At 46.9% G+C, this 21,177-nt stretch overlaps 1 protein-coding gene across 20 annotated transcripts in view; it reads right to left on the reverse strand.

The window, feature by feature from the left end:
- Positions 1 to 12,709: 12,709 nt before the first annotated feature.
- ZMYND8 (zinc finger MYND-type containing 8) overlaps positions 12,710 to 21,177 on the reverse strand; it is a 123,707-nt gene continuing 115,239 nt past the window's right edge. For 14 of the 20 annotated variants that reach the window (XM_057528709.1, XM_057528718.1, XM_057528713.1 and 11 more), the window contains 3 exons: positions 20,253 to 20,319; positions 16,307 to 16,390; positions 12,710 to 14,427 (listed from right to left, as the gene is read on the reverse strand). In XM_057528709.1, the coding sequence (XP_057384692.1) occupies positions 14,288 to 14,427; positions 16,307 to 16,390; positions 20,253 to 20,319 (291 nt within the window). In that variant the 3' untranslated portion in view covers positions 12,710 to 14,287. The remainder of the gene's footprint in view (positions 14,428 to 16,306; positions 16,391 to 20,252; positions 20,320 to 21,177) is intronic. The other 6 variants (XM_057528728.1, XM_057528724.1, XM_057528727.1 and 3 more) reach the window with 1 other exon arrangement.

The raw sequence follows: 21,177 nt of genomic DNA on the forward strand, positions 1-21,177 counted from the left end.
GACACTGATGAAAGAAATTAAAGATGATACAAACAGATGGAGAGATATACCATGTTCTTGGATTGGAAGAATCAACATTGTGAAAATGACTAAACTACCCAAAGCAATCTACAGATTCAATGCAAGCCCTATCAAATTACCAATGGCATTTTTTACAGAACTAGAACAAAAAATCTTAAAATTTGTATGGAGACACAAAAGACCCCGAATAGCCAAAGCAGTCTTGAGGGAAAAAAACGGAGCTGGAGGAATCAGACTCCCTGACTTCAGACTATACTACAAAGCTACAGTAATCAAGCCAATATGGTACTGGCACAAAAACAGAGATATAGATCAATGGAACAGGATAGAAAGCCCAGAGATAAACCCATGCACCTATGGTCAACTAATATATGACAAAGTAGGCAAGGATATACAATGGATAAAAGACAGTCTCTTCAATAAGTGATGCTGGGAAAACTGGACAGCTACATGTAAAAGAATGAAATTAGAACACTCCCTAACACCAGACACAAAAATAAACTCAAAATGGATTAGAGACCTAAATGTAAGACCAGACACTATAAAAGTCTTAGAGGAAAACATTGGAAGAACACTCTTTGACATAAATCACAGCAAGATCTTTTTTGATCCACCTCCTAGAGTAATGGAAATAAAAACAAAAATAAACGAATGGGACCTAATGAAACTTAAAAGCTTTTGCAAAACAAAGGAAAGTACAAACAAGATGAAAAGACAACCCTCAGAATGGGAGAAAATATTTGCAAACAAATCAACGGACAAAGGATTAATCTCCAAAATATATAAACAGCTCATGCAGCTCAATATCAAAAAAACAAACAACCCAATCCAAAAATGGGCAGAAGATCTAAATAGACATTTCTCCAAAGAAGACATACAGATGGCCAAGAAGCACATGAAAAGCTGCTCAACATCACTAACTATTAGAGAAATGCAGATCAAAATTACAATGAGGTATCACCTCACACCAGTTAGAAAGGGCATCATCAGAAAATCTACAAACAACAAATGCTGGAGAGGGTGTGGAGAAAAGGGAACACTCTTGCACTGTTGGTGGGAATGTAAATTGATACAGCCACTATGGAGAACAGTATGGAGGTTCCTTAAAAAACTAAAAATAGAAATACCATATGACCCAGCAATCCCACTACTGGGCATATACCCAGAGAAAACCATAATTCAAAAAGACACATGCACCCCAATGTTCATTGCAGCACTATTTACAATAGCCAGGTCATGGAAGCAACCTAAATGCCCATCGACAGACGAATGCATAAAGAAGATGTGGTACATATATACAATGGAATATTTCTCAGCCATTAAAAGGAACCAAATTGAGTCATTTGTAGAGACGTGGATGGATCTAGAGACTGTCATACAGAGTGAAGTAAGTCAGAAAGAGAAAAACAAATGTCGTATATTAATGCATGTATGTGGAACCTAGAAAAATAGTACAGATGAACCGGTTTGCAGGGCAGAAATTGAGACACAGATGTAGAGAACAAACGTATGGACACCAAGGGGGGAAAGTGGCAGGGGGGTGGGGATGAATTGGGCGATTGGGATTGACATGTATACACTGATGTGTATACAATGGATAACTAATAAGAACCTACTGTATAAAAAAGTAAACAAAATAAAATTCCAAAAAAAATTCTGTTTAGAGTTTAATAAAGAGTAAATTACCTATAAAAAAGAATTTTTATTTTAATAGGATTCCATTAGAGGCACTAATAGCAGACTCTCAGCCGTCCACACAGGAAGAGGCTTGGGGTGAAACAGATAGACCTGCCCCTTAATCCTGAAATTAACTGCCTAGACAGTCAACTACTTCTCTGTTGTGATGACTAAATGTCAAAGGCTGGTGCTGACAGTCCACAGTCTGTAAGGTAAGTGTTTTACTCTGAATTCTAGATGACTCAGAGCTGCCAGTGGGCATGGACAGTGTCTTTCTCATTCTGTAACAGAGATGGCAATTAATGAATGTTGGATGATGCATGGATGGATGGATGGATGGAAGATAGATGCATGCATGCATGGATGGATGGATGGATGGCTAGCTAAGATTCAGTGGTCCCAGGCTGCTTTCCTTCACTGTTTCCCTAGCAGTATCTTGCAGCTCTCTAGAACATTCTTAGAAATAGAGTAACTGGACTATGCGGCACTCCCAAAGAAAAGCTCTTGGCCTCCCAGAAGTCTGAGCATTGACTCCAGAACTTCCTGGCCAGCTCAGCAGAAGGACAGAGAACCAAAGAAGTCTTCAGGTCAACCACTGGGGCTGAAAGCATTTGCCTGTCAAGGGATTTAGAAGTCAGAGAGCTACCATTGGGATTTTTTCCAATTGCAAAGGACACAAATACAATCAAAGGAGCCTAAAAAACAGAAGTCTTTGGCTTACTTGACTGAAAGGAATGTTCAGGAATGTGTGATCTCAGACCCCATCACCACCACCACCCCAAATGCAGAATTCAAGATGTGTCTTTAAATTTTTTTTAATTTGGTCTCTTTCTTTCTATCCCTGGATTCTGTTTCCTCTAATTTGGCTTCATTTGTAGGCAATAATCCACATGCTTGGAATAGAAGCTGTGGCGGGAATGATTCAACAAAGATTTCCATTGATAAAGTATTGCTTAATTCTTAAAAGGATAACTGTTTAGGAAAGATAGGTTAAATTTATTATGTGAGTTTAAAATGTCCTTATGGTTTAAATATTTTGAGTTGGTTCTTCCTTAGTTACTTACAGCCAAAAGCATCTCAACTTATATAGCACATAGTAAATAATGTTATTAGTAAGTAGTAGTATTATATCACGTGGGCTCATATTTCTACTCAGGAAATCAATCACTCATGTTACCAACTGGACCAGGCATTTTTTTCATCAGATATTCATTGAGCATCTACAAGGCACTGGCAGTGTCCCAGGCACAACAGACACAAATTTGAATAAAACATTGTCCTTGCAAAAAAAATTTGATAAATTTGACCACCTTAAAGAAAAATTATTAAAAAACATAAGTAGAGACAAAAGCCAAATTGAAATTCAAATCACAGACAAGAGCAAGAGTTAATCCCTGTAATATATAAAGAGCTCTTAGAAATAAATAGGCCAACAACCAAATAAAAAATTGTCAAAGGCCATGAACAGACATTTTATATATTTTTCAAAATATAACTGGTTCTTAAGCTTATAAAAAGATGCTCAATCTTACTCATAATAAGAGAAATGCGAATACATCGATACCATTTTTTTCATCAGATTGACAAAAATTTGAAAGTTTTATGACTCACAGTACTGGTGGAGCTGTGCAGCTTCGTGCATTGCTTGTGGAAGCTGAACTTGGTACAAATCCTAAGGAGGGAAAGTTGGTAACGTTTATCCAATTTGTAAGTTTGACCCAGCAATTCCACTTCTGAGAATCTATCTACAGATATATTTACGTCAGTATGAAAATTCTGCACAGAGTTATTTTCTACAACACTGTTTCTAACAGCAAAGAATAAAAACAATCCAAATATCCATCAGTAGTGGACTGATTAAATGGAAATATACATAATGGAATATTATGCAGCCATAAAAAAGAACAAGACCAGTCCCTATGGATCAATTTGGAAAGATCTAAACGTACCACTAAGTGAAGAAGAACAACTGTAGAACCCTGTGTGTTGCATGCCACCTTTTGTGTAAAAAGGGAGAAAAAATAAGAAATATTTGCAAAAAGAAACTTTGGAAGGATATATGGGACAACAAAAGAATGACCCTCAGAGGGCTATCAGACACATGGATGACAAGTGGGAGAGTGCCTTATTCATATATCGAACTTTGCGAATGGATTACCATAAGAACATCTTGAAGGTCAGGTATCAGTTCTGGAGACTTCTCTGTCAATAGCCCATTTCCCTGGGGGCCTGTTTCTAGCCAGCTTCCCCCAAACGGCAACACTCACCCTTTCACTCTGTGCCTTATGGTGCTGGTGCAAAGGCTGAGGAAGACTGTTCTGGAAATCAGGCGACCTCGTTCTTGCTCCATCCCAGGAAGCCTCACCCCCACTGAGCCACCATTGCCAAAAGCAGGATCTCAGTGGTCCAAGTCGGGGACTCTATCATGTTTCGGGGCGGCTGTGCTACATCCATTCCTCTACTCTGCCGGGTGAAGCCCACTTACCAGGCGCTTTTCTCGGCTTCTGGAAGCAGAGGTGAAAACACACAGAGGCATCCCGACTCTCGTGAACCCAAGGTCACAGGCTTGCTCTCCTACCTGAGCCACAACCCGAGTTCCCTTCCAAGAGCCGCCCGGAGGTTGAGAGAGATGGGGCCATGGAACCCTCAGTGGGGAGGGGAAGGTGGGCCTTGGAGGCCTAAGTCAGCCAACTTCAAAGGGGATCCTGAGAACATCCTTTGGAACGAGATCACAGTATCCATCCGGTGAAACATTCAGGGTCCACAACTGGCCCCTGGGCTCGTCCAGGGGTAAACACGGAGGGTCTTTTTCTTGAGTGAGATTTTGGCTTTCACAATACACAGCGAGGCAGTGTTCTGTCAACGGTGAGGGCTGCTTTCCTCCCCAGACACTGGCTGAGTCCAGAAGGAGACACTGGGGTGATGCGGTGCAATCGGAACAGCGCGGGGGCACAACGGACAGTCTGGTCACCTCTGAGGAGAGGACACCTGAGTTCAGACCTGGATGATGAGAAAAGCCAGGGAAAGCATTCCAGGGAGAACTTCCAGGCAAGCAAAACTTCTGAGCTGGGCGGAAAAAAAGGCCGGAGTGGCTGAAGGACAAAGGCCAGGTCAAGGCCAGGCCAGATCTGGTTGGACCCTTTTGGCTGTGGATTTTTGATTTCATTGGAGTTTGGATTTTATTCCAAATCCAGTGAGAAGACACCAGAGAGTTTCAAGCAGGAGAGGGGCATAAGCTGGCTTATATTTTTAAAAATCACCCTGGCTGCTGCGTGGGGGAATGATTTAGAGGCGGAAGGATAGAGGCAAGGCATCCGATCAGGGGCTTCCCTGGCGGTCCAGTGGTTAAGACTCCGCGCTTCCACTGCATGGAGCACGGGTTCAATCCCTGGTCGGGGAACTAAGGTCCCGCATGACGCATGGTGTGGACAAAAAAACAAAACAAAACTGGTCATGGGATTTCTCGTGAACTTGAACGTATTTTCTCATTTTATAACCTACACACATTTTACTGCACTAAGCTCAAGTGTGCATCATGATGTGTTTTTACACATGATTACACTTGGGTAACCACCCCCCAGATCAGGATGGACGACGTCTCCAGGTGCCCAAAAGGACCCCCATAGTCCTTCCCAGCCTCTACCAGCCTTCCACCACTCTGATTTCTGTCACCCAGACCTACAAGTTCCTATAAACGGGCCCATACAGAACGCAGCCTGGTTTCTTTACTCACAATGATTTTGAGATGCTTCTAGGATGTTGCCTGGATTGATAGTTCATTCTGGGTAAAGGAAAATTTGAGATGAGAGCGCTTGTCCATTCTCCCCCCAGCGCTGTCAGCCCCCGTGATGATGCCAGCTCAGCGACCGAGAAGCTATGCTTGCCAGTGACCACCAGAGGGCAGTGCGACCCCTCCGCTGGCCCAAGCTGCGCGCAGGTGCCACCTGAAGTCATGCCTGGAAACAACACTGCAAGGATTCCGGAAGCATCTCCTTCGGACTGAGCCCTTGCTTCAGGGATTGCTTCCCTGAAATTGCAGCGCCATCGACGATGTGTTCAGGCCCAAGAGTTAAGGATTAATTGACCGGCTGCAGCCACCATGGGGCTCCCAGTAGAGCGCAGCATGGTGGCCTCAAGAACCATCAGCAACCACAGGGCCAGGAAGCACTTCTTCCCACACTCAGCCCAGCTTTAAAAGTTAGCTGCTCTCAGGGCTTCCCTGGTGGCGCAGTGGTTGAGAATCTGCCTGCCAATGCAGGGGACACGGGTTCGAGCCCTGGTCTGGGAGGATCCCACATGCCACGGAGCAACTGGGCCCGTGAGCGACAATTACTGAGCCTGCGCGTCTGGAGCCTGTGCTCCGCAACAAGAGAGGCCGCGATGGTGAGAGGACCGCGCATGGAGATGAAAAGTGGTCCCCACTTGCCGCAACTGGAGAAAGCCCTCGCACAGAAACGAAGACTCAACACAGTCATAAATAAATAAATAAATAAATAAATAAAAGAACGTGAATTTCAAAAAAAAAAAGTTAGCTGCTCTAATGCTTCACAGTACCATTGTCATAATAGTTTAAATTGTTGGACAAAATGTTGGGATTTCTTTTTATATCCAGAAGTTCATTCGAGGATGGTGAATAAGCCAGCTCCAGCCAAATGCTAATTTTAAAATTCAACCATAAGTATTTGGCCAAAAATGAGTATTTGGTGAACTCTGGCTGCAGGGGAGAGGGGGTGTCTCTTTGTCCTTGTTGCCACCTCCCCACTCCACGGTATCAGGACCGCAGAAGCCCAGCCCTCCCCTCTCTCGGCCCTTGGATCCTACTGACCACCTGGTGTGGTTGAATGGGGAGCGGCACACACAAGCCCGGCTTCTAACATTTATTAAACGCCTACTGTGTCCCAGGCACCGGGCTAAGCCCTTGACCTGCATTAGCTCCTCTCATCCTTACAGCCATGCCAGGTGCTGTCTGGAGAGGAGGGAGAGCAGGTGGTTAAAACATGGGCCTGGGGTCAAATCCCAGCTCTTCCTTTTACTGTTTGTGGGAACTTCACCTCTCTGAACCTGAGCTTTCTCAGCTGTAAAATGGGGGTGACAAGAGAACTCACCTCACAGATTTGTTGCCAGCACTGAATGCATTCAGACATGAACACTTTTTGTTTGAAAGCCACTTTTTTGGTCACTCCACAATAAGAAATGCATATTATATTGAGACCCAGTCTAACACAGATACGTGTGTGTGCATATAAATACAGGTGTATGTATATTATGTGTGTATAACTAAAATATGTTTCACAAAGCAATGCTGACCATAATACTATGATACGTCCTGTTATTTTCCATCCTGTTCTATTTTTGTTTTAAATGATGCATGTCACAATCCACTAAGTCGATTCCATGACCCACTGTTTGGAAAATACTGGTTTAGAAAAAGGCCCGGCAAACCATGTTGTTTTCAGAAGTCCCATTTTACAGAAGAGGGAAACTGAGGCCCAGAGTGTTGTGGCTTGCCTATGACCTCACAGCCAGAAGGCTGGCAGAGTTCAGACTCCAACCCAGGATCCCTGACTCCTAAATTAAGGCTCTTGAGTACGAGATGCAAACTGGCGGCTCACAGGCCAGATCCAGCCCTCAGATAAATTTGATTATTAATATGTTCTCAAAATTTGGTCAAACTATATAGAACTTGGGAGATGTAACTCAAAATCTAAATTTTCAACTTCTCCCTAAAAAAAAAAAGGGGGCAATCTGGCAACATGGGGCCTGCATGCACACGTGATCAGCAAGAGCCACACCGCAGCTGCCCCTTTGAGCTGCTACACGCTGCTCTCCAGGCTCGCCCATCTGCCACAGTCTCCACCATGCCCTACTGTTTCCCTGACACCGAGGCCAAGCATCAGTTGCCATTTATCATCACACATGCCAGCTGGTTTTTTCATAGTGGAGAAATATTTTTCTATCAAAAAAGGAAAAACAAAAACTAAACCAAGAAAAAAAAAAAAAACTAAACCAAGGAACCAACATGTTTCAAGGGGAAAAAAATAGATGCACAAATGTCTTCTCACATATTTAAATACAAAGAAAACATGTCTATGTCAATTTTATTCCCAACCTGTTTCACTGATTTCTATTCCCTCACTTGTCCAGGAAGCAGAGTTTGTAACCCCCATCTTAACCACTACCCATTATCTACCTCTGCCTGTTTGGTCCACAATTGTGTCCCCAACACCTGACACTGCTTAGCCAAGAAAAGGTGCCTAATTAAGAATGAATGAAAGAGTGAAGGAGTGAATAAATGGCTTCTATACAAAAGCTCCTCCAGTATTAACAAATATGCGGGGACTTCCCTGGCAACCCAGTGATTATGACTCCGCACTTCCACGGCAGGGGGCCCGGGTTCGATCCCTGGTCGGGGAACCAAGATTCCTGCATGCTCTGCTGCACAGCCAAAAAAACCAAATATACGGTAATGGTTAGGAGCAGGCATTTTTTGGTCATCAGACAGCTCAAGTCCCACTTCTGCCACTAATTAGTTGTGTGACCTCAGGCAGCTTCCTCAGTCTCTCTGGGCCTGATATCCTCAGCCGCAAAATGCAGGTTATTAGGGTACCATGTACATAAATGAACAGGAATGTGAAAGATGCTGAATAAATGAAGTTCCCTTCTCCTCCTTCAGTTCATCAAGGTGAACCGAGGTCAGTACTCGATTGTGTTAACAAGTCGCCTGGTACCCAAGTGACCTGGCCTTGGATTATCTGCTGGGCCAGGGAGGCAACGGTTTCCCATTAACATCACGCCCTGAAAAGAGAGCCCTGGGTAGGGAAAGCCCTGGGCCAGATGGCAAAGCCAAGGGTTTGATCCCCAGGCACATCTCTGGGTGAAAACTGGCTTTTTCAACATCCAACCATTCCTCCTGCTGCTTACCTTCCTGAACTGAAGAGGCTGGAAAGCTGAAAATTCAATTTCCCAGACTCCCTTGCAGCCAGGGGTCTGCAGCGTTTAAGGGCCTACCAATCAGCTGTGTCCACAATACACCTGGACTTGTGCTGAGTTAAGAGAGCTGAAAGGGCTGGGCATGGGGCACCAGCCTGCAGGTGAAGACCAAGGCAAAGCGGGCGTGGGTCTGGCCCCAGAAGCTGACTCAGCAGTGACGCCTCCTGTTCCTGGGGCAGCAGTGGCTCCCCTGGGGCCCAGTCCTGCAGTGTGGCTTCCTCAGCCCTCCCTGTGATTCTGTAAATACTCATAATGTGTCAGTCACACGCCATCAGGGAAGCAGCTAGATCTGGCCCACGTCCTCGGGGTAGTTTATTCCGAGAGTTAGACCTTACACGTTATCTGTGGGAGGAGGTAGAGAAGTGAGGTCTGAAAAGGGACTTCTGGAGCCACCAACCGGGCCATCTGAGAGGCCAAGGGGTCCGTCTAGCCGCCAAAGTGAGGCTGCAGAGGGGCACTAGTAGAGAAATCGATGGGGAACCATTACCTCTGCAGCCAAACGTCCAGTGACAGGCGAGGTGCTGAGGCCCAGGAGTCAGGAGGAAGACCTGGACGCAGCCGGAGGACAGCAAGGACACGCTGGAGCCTGCTGGCACAACTGCAGCTATTTGTCACCACATCAAACTGCAGCGACCTTGCAAGAGCAGAAGCTGCTGCTTCCTTTCCGCCTTCAAACTCTCACCCGAGTTGCTCTTTCGGTCAATTCGAACTTGGAACCCTTCAAAGATAAGGATTCTGGGAAACGTAGTCCCAGCCTAGCCAAATTGACACAGCTGAGTACGGACCAGTTGACTTACTAAAACCCTTCTGCTTTAACTAGCTGGGTGAATTCTGCTCTCGAAAACTGACCTGATAAAAGATACTTTTGACAGTTCCTCAGTGGGTGCTTGTCAACATCTTTGTCAACTCAAGGCCTTTTGTTTGGACAATTTCTCACCTTAAGAATCTGCACCAGAAGCAGCCTGAAACTCACTTTCCCAACTTCCCTTGCAGTTAGACTGTAAGCATGTGACCTAGGCTCAACCAATCAGATACACCCAAATGGTACCCAGGCTCAGCCAATCAAATACATCCGGATGGTACTTAGACTCAATCAGATACACCCATGTGGAACCTAAGCTTAGCCAATTCAGATACACCTACAGGTGAAAGCAATGAAAGTGGATTCTGATGCATGGAATTCAATCTAGCAGGAGGCGAAAGGAACATAACCAGTGTCACTAGTGAGAGTTGCAGTGTCTGGGCCCAGTGACAGTGACATGAAGGTCCTGCGATGTAATTTATATATTGTTCATGGCTGTCTCTCCAGCCCTCCCTTCCAAAGATGTGCAAGTCACTTAACATCCTTTAATAAATTCCTTTCCTGCTCAAACTACCTAGAGTGCACTCTGTTGTTTGCAACCAAAAACCTGACTCACCTCTAAATTCATTTAACCATCAAGTCTCAGTTTCCCAACCTAGACAAAGAGCAAACCAATACCCACCCCCTGGGCAGTGGAGTCAGGGAGAGGTGTTTTGTAAACTTACCACGGTGCCACAGACACTGGGGCAGCGTCTTCTGAGGGACCACTGCACTGGGTTGTAAGTCAGGCAGACTGATTTGAATCCTGGCTCTGGCACTGCCCGACCTGTTGTGTGACCTTGGGCAGGTCAATTTCCTCATCTGGAGAATGGGACTATGATTAGTGCCTGCCTCGTGGAGTTTTCATGAAGACCAGAAGATTCCAGCACAGAGCAGTCCCCCAGCACACAGCTCAGCACGTGGGACATACCCACCCCGGTGATGCTGGAAGGAATATGAGTGACCTTTGTCTTGCTGGATTAAAGAAAATGAGCAATAATATAGGTGGTGTTCCTGATGTACCCTGATGTGAAGGGGGCCTGTGAATGCTGAAGTTTAGAAAACATTTATATGTTCAAAACACAACCCAGACTACACTTAAATCGTACACTTAAAAATGGTTAAAAGGGCAAATTTTGTTACATATATTTTGCCACAATTTTTAAATAAAAATTAATAATGTAATATACCAAAAATCATTGAATTATATACTTTAAATAGACAGATTTATGGTATATGAATTCTCTCTCTAAAGCTGTTAAAAAAAAAACAACCACCCTGGCTTCCCATCTCCTTCGGATCATAATTCAAGCCCCGACTTCTCTTCCCTCTCTGATCTCATCAGCCCCACCTCCACGCTGAATCCCTCATTCTGGCCTCACTCGCCTTCCTCCTCTTCCTGGAAGATGCCAGCCCCACCTCAAGACTTTTGTATTTGCTTTTCCTTCTACCTGGAATGTTCTTCCAACCAGGTTAGAGGCTCTGAGCTCTGGCTGCCCATCGGGATCACCTGAGGAGCTTTACAAAGCCCCACCTCGGAGAGTCAGATGTCATTACTTGGGGAAGGAGGGTGGTGTCTGCTTTGCTGTTTTAAATCTGCTCAGGTGGGGACTTCCCTGCTGGTCCAGTGGTTAAGAATCCGTCCTCCCACTGCAGGGGATGTGAGTTCGATCCCTGCTCGAGGAACTAAGATCCCACATGCCGCGAGGCAACTAAGCCCGCACGCCACAACTACTGAGCCCGCAAGCTCTGAAGCCCGTGCGCTATAACTAGAGAGAAGCCCGTGCACGGCAAAGAGGAGCCTGCGTGCCGCAACCAAAACCCAACGCAGCCAAATAAATATATTTCAAAAATAAATCAATCAATCTTCCCAGGCACTTCTAACATTCAGCCAGTGTTAATAAATCGCTGCCCTAGACATCATGCTCAGTCCCCACCACGTTTACATTTCAGCTCAAAGGCCAGCTCCTTCGAGAGGCCATCCCAAATCAATACCATCTACCTCCCCTCCGTACCCTGCCTATTTATCTTCAGTGAGTCTGTTCTACCTAGGATTCTATCATATGCGTATCTGACTGCTTCCCAGTGAGAATGTCAGATGGATGAGGCCAGAGGCTGTGTCCCCCTCACCCCCCACCGCTTGGTCCAACTCCAGCTCTGGGGGCTGCAGTTCTGCACGGAGGCCACCAGGCGGCGATAGTGCCCAACTGCTTTAAAAGTAGTCCCAAGACCCACCAGGCTGGCACAGCCAGCCCCATCCTGCCCTGTGCCTGGCCATCGCTGAGAGGAAGGAGCAAGGACCACGGCAGAGAGCATGGTGTCCTCCTTCTCCTCATTTCTAGACTCAGAGCCACTGGGCCCTGAAAACACTCCACCCAGACTAAAGTCAGAGGGAGAAGGCCCCGCTGCCCTGTCTGGAACCTCCAAGCCCTTCCCCTCTTACCTGGCCACTCACCGAGCCCTGGATGCAGCTGCTTGGGTTGACTCCCACGGGTCCCCTCACATAGCTCATGACTCGCACGCGAGGGACCTGCAGGTCTGTTTGCCATGGCCAGGGTCTGCTGACACGCCGAATATCCATCGACTGGGGGCTGTGACACATGCTGTCTCCTTCCACACGACAGGTTCCCACACCCACAAAGAGGCACAAAGAAGCTCTTGTAAGGTCCTCTCTAAACCAGCCCCATTTTGTTCCTTTCACAGCACCAGTCAGTGATGGCCTGCGGGCCAAATCCAGTCCATGCCCTGCTTTTGTCCAGCCTTGAGCTGAGAAGTGTTTACATGTTTAAATGGTTGGGGGAAAAAAAATCAAAGTAATTTTGTGACACATGAAGATGAAATGACCAGGGTGTGCCTGGGCACAGCCAAGGCCCCACGCTGCCCACAGAACTCCTAGGAGCTCAGGCCCCCATCTTGGCCACGGAAAGGCAATTCACTCCCCTGCCACTGTTTTTCCAAGACTGACCCAGGATTTCCCTTCTGTTCTACATCTCTGTCAGTCAATTCCCAGGAACTGGACTTCCCAGGAAAGCGCCCACTAGGGGCCCTTATTTATCAGGTGCCCGCCACCCATGGAGATGTTGTTCCTAACCTCTCGTGGCCCCGTCTCCTGTGTTTGATCGGGCAAACGTGACACGGCCATCCTGACCAAATGGAAAACTGCATCGAGGACGACCAAGCCATTTTTCCAAAACAGTTTAATTAAAAAAAGGTGAAGAATCTGAAAAAACTGGGGGGTGGGGGAACCCAAAAGAGCATACCGTGTGAGTCCACTGGCTCAGTCACAAAGAAACACCATCATCAAAAAAGATATTTAAGTTTAATACAAATTTTATACAAAGAAAATGTGAAAAAATACTTCCATATGCTAAAAGCAATTATGCTTCACAAATAAGGCCAGCTAGGCTATTTTTTTTTTTTGACAACTGCAATTCACAAATGTTCTTTCTCTCCTGTTTTCTTCTAATACTTTTTATTTCTTCTCTAATATGAGTAACTAGCTGGAAACTGTACAGTTCGCATCCTCTTATCAACAATGAAGAGAAAGGAAACAAGACTAAAATGTACAACAGAAGGTACTGGAATGATATCGTACAATTAATTTTTCTCATATACATACATCACCTTTTTGCTTTGTTCAATGCTTCTTGTTTTACACAACATACAAAATGGTACTACAGCATACGTAGTGTAACAGACAGCACGGCGGTGTCCTGCGTCCTCTCACACTGCCTTTGTTTCATGCTGACATAAAAACGTAAAATTCCATCATATAAATAATACATACATGCTTCATCCCAGACTGAAATGTCCTCCGCGTGCGTCTTGCCTTTGACTTCTCACTTCCGCAAAGCACGGCCCGTCTCTTACCAAGTGGGTGTGAGTGTCTTTAAAGGAACCACAAAGCAAAGAAAAGATCTCTCTTTGTTTCAGAGCTTCTGACTTGAACGCTTTCTAAGTTCTTCCCTTCTGCAACTGAGCTGAGCAGGGCTTGTTTCTAGTTGATACTCTGTAAACAAGGACGTTGGGTTTTTTTTTTTTCCCTTTTATAGGAGCAGAGTCATCATGGAAATCACATAAAATAAACGAGCTCCTCCACATGTCCTACTGGTCCAGAGAGCTTGCCTTTTAAAACATGATAACACAGCATTTGAAAGGGGCCAATGGTTGGATGTGATGTCCCCACGACAGCACCGAATCTGTGCCGGAAATTCCTGATCCCAATGTGCTGTGTACAGACACACGAATGGAAACGGCTCACTTTCCCCTGGGCATCCCAGGGTAAGGACCTGGGTGCCATGGTGATCCCCACGCCCTCCCCACACCACTGTGACAGGTGGGCTGGCTGACCGTCCCTTCTCCAACATCCAAACATTCTTTTTGTTGTTGGGTGTGTTTCTTTTTTTTTTTTTATTGTTTTTCTCTCTCTCTTTATTTTTTTTTATAAGTTAAAGTCAATACAAATATAAAAAGGGGAAGGTACTCTAGGCTCAATGACATCCACAAATTGTACATTATTTACATCTAAAGCATAGGTTTCATGTGGGTGGAACAGTCCTCTGTCAAGGCTAATGCTGGACGTGACGTAGTGTGGGCTGCCCTCCGTGCCAGGTGCAAAGGCCAAGTCTGAATGGCTGGCATCCTCCAGTCTGAGGGTGGCGATTCTCCTGTCTCACATTTCTTTGCTGTTTCCGGTTTTCCTGGTGTCTGGTTTTTTTCTCCTCCATGGGATGGGTGACTTGTGCCCCCAACGTGTCCCTAGTCCCAGAAGGTGTCCAGCCGAGACTCTTTCGGGATGAGGCTCTTCGAACTGGTGCTGGCGTTGTGCTCAGAGCGTGCCGCTCCCCGTTTCTCATCACTGCCGCTCCAGCAACTGGATTTACTGCTCCGGGAATGGTCTGGGTTGGGGGGAAGTCAACCGGAAGGCAGGTTTTTAGCATTCCTGCCCACTTCCAGTGGATCGGAACCATCCCTCTATGCGATCTGCACCTGCTCCCTGGTACCACCTTCCCCGCCCGACTCCACACAACACAGATGGTCAAAATCCTGCCACCATTTACTGCCCTGAATTTGTGGGTCTGTGGCGTACACGGGCACAACTTATTTTTTTAGGATTTAACAAGAGCTGATTGGAAAAACAGGAGGGAATCATGCTCAGAGAGAATAAAGATGAGTGGGGACAGGTACGAAGTTATCGAGGAAGGCACTTCTTGTGTGGTACCTGGGACCAGGCACCCCTCCTACATGACCAGACACCAAGCACCCCATGCCCTTGTGTCCTACCTTGGCCACTAAAGAAGGCACTGAAATTTGGCATTCGATCTACTTACTTCTGTTAATGGAGTTTCTTTAATCAGTTTATAGGCAACTTGGAAAACAGACTTATAACACCAAACCACCCGAAGCAGAGGAGAGAGCACCAGAATGGTGAAGCCCAGCTGGGCTTAATGGTGAAGACCCACTGGCTCCCAGTAAGGACAAGCTTAAAGGTCACTGAAGGATGCAAGAACCAGAGTAAGACCTACGGGAGCTTCAAGGACACGTGCGCCACAAGGAGCTACATCGTGGCTGAGTAAGATACGAGGACACTGAAGGAAGAGCCAAGTCTGGTGTCTGTCCAACTGTGAGACGGCCCCAGCCTGCAGGCTCAGCGGGATGGCTGACTCTAAGAGACCCACCAGCACATCACTAAGACCCCATCATATCTTAGATCATTTACCCAGTTCAGACAGATTGGGACAAAACTTTCTTTTTTAACTTCTTGAGGTGGGGTGATAATATTTGATTGAAAGAACTCGGCTGTCAAGCTTAGAGACAGAATTGGAGTGAGGGAGCAAGGGACCGTATTATCGCCTAGGGGGCGACCTTTCTGGTGATACGGCAGGCATGTATGTGGTCCTGAGGTCTGTTTCTGCAAGATAAGTAGTGAAGAGAATGATCAAAGGATCTCCCAAGTAACATACTCATTCAGGAGAGAACTGTTCTTAGTCACTTGCATCTGTGACCAAAAGGGGGCAGTATTGTGGTGGGCAGAGCCGGGGTGGGGGGGGCCAGGATGGAGCTGTCTTACGGATCCTGAATCCACCTCTTCTTAAGCGTTCTTCCCTATTCGTGATGCCTACACCGTCAGTTCTCTGGAAGGTCAGTGATACAGCTGGTTATCACCACACGGAGAAAATCCTACAACAATGCAGTCAAGTCACACTGAGTCTCCCCCAGCTCTGCTGAAGGCGGAGACCAGCTGGGCCACTTAGAAGAAACGGGAGCAGGACTGAGCTCAGCACAGAAGCTGCATCCCAGAGCGAGGCTGGCCACCTGAGTAACTGCAGAGCCTGACTCCTCCCACGGACCGGACATGGGGCGGTGGTTGATTCGACCCATCACTGCAGAGGACAATGGGTGTTAGTCTAGGACCCTTTATGAAAAGAGCGAGGATGAGGCCCCTTCAAGAAGCCAGACCGGGGACTTCCCTGACAGTCCAGTGGTTAGGACTCCACGCTTTCACTGCCGAGGGTGTGGGTTCGATCCCTGGTCGGGGAGCTAAGATCCCACAAGCTGAGCGGCGTGGCCCCCAAAAAAAACTCTTTTTCTACTGCGGTTTCCGATGGCCACCAGAGGCAAAGCTAAGAAGAAACAAGGCAAAGCAAGACCCATCACTCAGGAGAACAGGAGAAGACACGCCCACAAAGAAGAACACACACAGACACACACAAAACGAGCCTTCCGCGCGCCGGGAGAAGCTCCCAGGCAGCTTCCGTGAGGCGGGGTCATACTTACACTTCTGGGCTGGGTAGCTGGGGTGCGGCTGGTGGTCTGTGCTGGTTGGGATAGAGGCAGGTTGCTTGTCACACCTGTTGCTAACTGAAGAGATAGCACAGGCAGCCTCAGAGTCTGGCAGAGGGCTCAAATCCGCACAACCCCAAGGCCTCGCTACTCTGCTCAGCAACAGGCTACTGGTCTTAGCGCTGGGTGGCTGCTTTGTTGATGTCCCCCTTTTCCAACTTAATGCATTCACAGGAGACTAAGGCTTTCAAAAATGCATATTAAACCATGAACAGGATCACGGGACATAGCACGGCATTACAGGTGGGAAATATGGCGTACAATGACATAAAAGCAACTACGTGAAGCCATAAATTCGCAGAATTTTGAAAGCAAAATTCTAGGAACCACTAGCTCTGCCAAGAGCTTCATTCATCCAGGGCAAGGGGAGGCACCAGCACCACAATTTAGGTGGAAAGCTCCACCCAAGGAATCCAGATTATTCTGGGCAAGTAATCACTAATCTACTGCCAAGGCTGATTGACAGAACAGGGAAGAGAGGGCGACGGAGGTGCATGTGGTGAGAAGGATTGAGGAAGAGGGTACAGATGAGGTATCAGTGGGCCACTCCTCAGCCATGACGGAAGGACACCAACAAATAATATCTGAGATGGTAAGAGTCTAAAATGTGTGATGGGAAAAGTGTCTCAATAAAATAACTGTCATAGTGAAGAATTTGGGGGAAATCACTGAAGGTATGATAAAGGAAACATTAAAAAAAAAAAAAACAGAAACTCCAGGGAAAAGTAAGGCTATATACAAAGGTGGAAATGTAATCACAGTACACATCTGCAACAAATGGCACGATCAGAATGATGGAAACACAGATTATCGTATGTCAGTTTTTTAGGCTCAGCCAACAGCCGAAAGTGAGAAGACCCAACTGAAGTTACAGGAGAGGATGCACATAAATGTTCTCCACCTTGGTGATGGGAGAGTGAAAGTGGGAAGATGGCAAGTCTGGATATGACAGGGGTAGGAGAGGTGAGGGAGATGATGGGCGCCAAGAGAGGGGGCAAGAGATACTGTCCCCAGCTGACAGAACAAGAACTAAGGAGTAAGTGTTTTACTTGACCAAGGTAAACCCATAGGCATATCAAACAGTGACATAAGTAGTTTGGGAGGAGGGGGAGTAGAGAGGTGATAAAAGACCCCAATTCTCATCTTTTAAAGCCAGAAGTCAACAAGCAATGTCTAGATAAAGTCCAGAAATAGAAGTATAGGGAAACACGTTATTTACATTATTTACAAATAAGGAGGTTAAGTGCCAGATGTACCCAAAGACAGCCATGGAGACTGGGACTAGGAACTGTTTTTCCCAGTACAGTTTTATTTTCTCTAACTATAGTCTTCCCTTGGTGTCAGGGATGGTACAGGGGATTGGTTCCAGGACCCACCACAGATACTAAATTCCATGGACACTTAAGTCTCATGGTTGGCCCTCGATATCCAAATCCACGGATTCAACGAACCACAGATCGTGTGGAACCGTATTGACTATGGGAAAAAATCCACGTATACATGGGCCCGCGCAGTTCAAACCCGTGTTGTTCAAGGGTCAACTGGATATGCATGCATTGCTTTACAATCTTAAAATGAAGAGACAAGTGAACAGGAAAGGCCCACACCCACCCCAAGGAAGCTCCTACCCCCTACAAAACCTTCCTCCCCTCCCGACTAGACCCTCATCTTAACCAGCCTAGTTCCAGAAGACTATAAAGAGCTCAGAAACCTCAGTGTTTGTAAACCTTTGTAAAGCCCACATTCCTCCACAAGATTCCATCTACACTGCCAGCAAGCAGTGAGCGCTAGCAGAAACCATTAGACATAAGAGGAATCAGAAAACGAGCCAGTCTGTCTGCTCTGACGCCAACCATCACCCAGGGTGCTTTGGTGAGTAAATAGGGGAAAGTGAGAAGCCTTGAGCTCGCTGTCCTGACCTGGCCTCCAGTGACCTCCTGCTCAGTTCCCTTCGGCCCACACTCCAAGATAACACGGCAGCACTGCCTGAAAAATGCTTTTTCCTCCAGCTGCTGACAATGTGGGACCTTTCCCTCCCTCCCTGCCCCCCCCTCCCCATCTCATCATTAGCCTCCTCGGGATGATCTTCTCCCCACTCCCCACCCCCGGCGCCAAGTCACCAGCATCTTCCAGGCTCCTGGCCTCCTCTCTCCAACTTCCCTTTCTACCCCCTCGGACACCAGGGTGCTTCAGGTCGAGGAGGAGGGGGAGGTCAGCCAACAACGGCCCATGGGCCAAATCCAGGCCAGTGCCTGTTTTTCCAAGGACAGGTTCACGGGAGCACAGGCCCACCCATCTCTCTGTGTGTCATCTGTGGCTGCTTTCATCCGACAACGGCAGTCGAGCAGTTCTGACAGAAACTGTGTGGCCCTCGAAGCTTAAAATATTTACTCTCTGGTCCTTTACAGAAAGTTTGCCAACCCCTGGGCTAGGTAACACCTCCTCCACCTCAGAACTGGGATACGATGGGTCTCCCAACCGCCTTCCTGCACGCAAGCTTCCCTGTCCCAACAGATTCCATACTCCCAGGGCATCACTAATCTTCCCAAGGCCCGTTAATCTTCCTACGTGGACTGCACCACTTTGCTGCTCCAAAACCTCAACAGCACCCCGTCTGCAGCAGTATTTCCAACTTGAGCCCTTCTCACTCCACCTTTGCAATTTTGACACGTCCACTCAGTTCGTGCTTTTATTTTAAACTCATTTTCAACTTAAGTCAAACAGAAAGTCTTATATCATCACCAAAAGCAGGAAAGCAATAATACCTGCCATACACAGAAGACAACTCTACAAATCAACATAATGAAAACCAAATTGTAGTAGAAAATTCTAGGTGGGTGCTATGCTGCTGAAGTTAAAAAGACAGATATCAAAAAAAAAAAAAAGAAGAAGATATCAAAGGGATGAAGAAGATACCTTAGCACCAAACTGAACTTGTTCTCAAAGATGTAACCAGAGGACTGAAGGGGGAGTGAGAAGTGAGCTTTTTCAACAGGTGGTTCAATCGTATTTAATGCCAAGTTCGTGAAGCCAGCTCGTGCCACTCCCCCTGGTGCACTCCGAACCTGAATCCCACTTTCCAGACCTTCGGGAAACTTTCTCCAGCCACCCTAACAAAGGACATCCCTTCTTCCTCTATGCACTAAAAGAAAATGCTTGGTTTTCAGCTGAAGAGAATGACCCGGCAGAGAGAAACATCCTAGAGCTGAAGGACCTTGAATTAAGCAGAACTGTCCTCACTGAAGACACCTTCTTTGAACCCTTCTGGAATGCCCTCAAACCGGTTTAGGAGGGTGCAGGGGAAAGACCCTTTGGGCTAGAAAAGAGGACAGCTCAAACTGCACAGAAGGGGAAAACCAAAAGTCAGTGTCAGATAATCCCCCAAAACAGCCTACCAGGTTATCCCTCAAGTGGAAAGGGTTTTACAGAAAGATCATCTACCTAAAAATTTTCTTTTTTCCTCTAAATGCTCAAGTACCCTCATCCACTAAATGCAGGCGTTGGGACCTCAGGGATAGTTTCACAGTTTCATTTCCTGTCGTCATTTCTCTGAGGGCAGAAGAACTGCCCAACCCAAATGCATCTTCTACGCCACCTCAGGTCAGCAACGGAACCCTATGTCTTTGATGTGGAACCCCAAGAAATCAAACAAGTACAGGTAAATCCTGATCCGTTTGGAGAAGTGCCTGAAAGCCACCTTGCCCCGCCACTCCTTCGCCCCCGCTCACCCACCCAGGGCACCCCCAAGCATCCCTAAGGACCCACAGTTTGAAAATCACGGCCCTACACCCTTCAGCTTCTCCCTCTGGCTTCTCCTCATGGCTCCCCTCTGCCCGTGTGGACCGTGAGAGCACCATTCGCCCACCAGGGGGCAACATACCAGAGCCTTGGTTGGAGCCTAAGAGAATGGAGGAGGGCGTCTCCCTGGAGCCAGAAAGGTCGAGGGTCTAGAAATACAAAAAGAGAGAGATGGAGGCAAGGCACTGGGGCCAATGCAGCCCCCCCTCCCAGGGAAGCCCAGGGATCCATGGGGGTGCTCGTCATGGCCCCTACAGCACCCTCGTGCCCTCTGCCTGGCGTGCTCAGGTGGGGGAGGCCAGGTCAGCCAGGGGGCCCTGCACCTGTGCCCTTTTCTGCTCTACCTCCCCAAAACACAGCACTGGGGGCTCCTCACTCAACTCTAGAGCCGCGGCTTCAAGAACACTGGTCCTCAGCTCCCCTCTCTGACCTACCGCCCACCCCAGATTTCTGCCACATCCCAAAAGGAAGCACAGCCGTCCCTCAGTACCCGAAGTGGGATGGTTCCAGGAGCCCCCAAGGATACCAACATCTGGGGATGCTCCAGCTCCTTATATACAAAAAAGGCCTAGGACGGTGAATACAGTGGGCCCTCTGTATCCGAGGATTTCAAATCCATGGATTCAACCAAACATGGATGGAATTTCGGTTGGTTGCATCCAAGGATGAGAAACTCACGGATACGGAGGGCTGACTGCATATTACATCAAATTATATCAGTTCACTTTTACTTCACCTTAACCTCTTACTAGGCAATAATATCAATGAAATCAAAGGGTTTTAACTGCTGGGATGACTTGCTTTTTTCCTAATAGACATGAAATAAATACATAATGACTACAGATGTAAAAAATGATCAAGGTGCCACCTAAAGTAACGTTTGCGTGCAATTACATACACCACACGCTGGGCAAGTAGGAGGTGGAACCTGTGTGTCCAACAGAGCAACCACCAGCCTCCTGGGACTACCTGTATTTAAATTAATTATAATTCAATAAAATTTAAAA

This window comes from Balaenoptera acutorostrata, chromosome 15 (genome assembly GCF_949987535.1).
Source record: "Balaenoptera acutorostrata chromosome 15, mBalAcu1.1, whole genome shotgun sequence".
NCBI lineage: Eukaryota > Metazoa > Chordata > Mammalia > Artiodactyla > Balaenopteridae > Balaenoptera > Balaenoptera acutorostrata.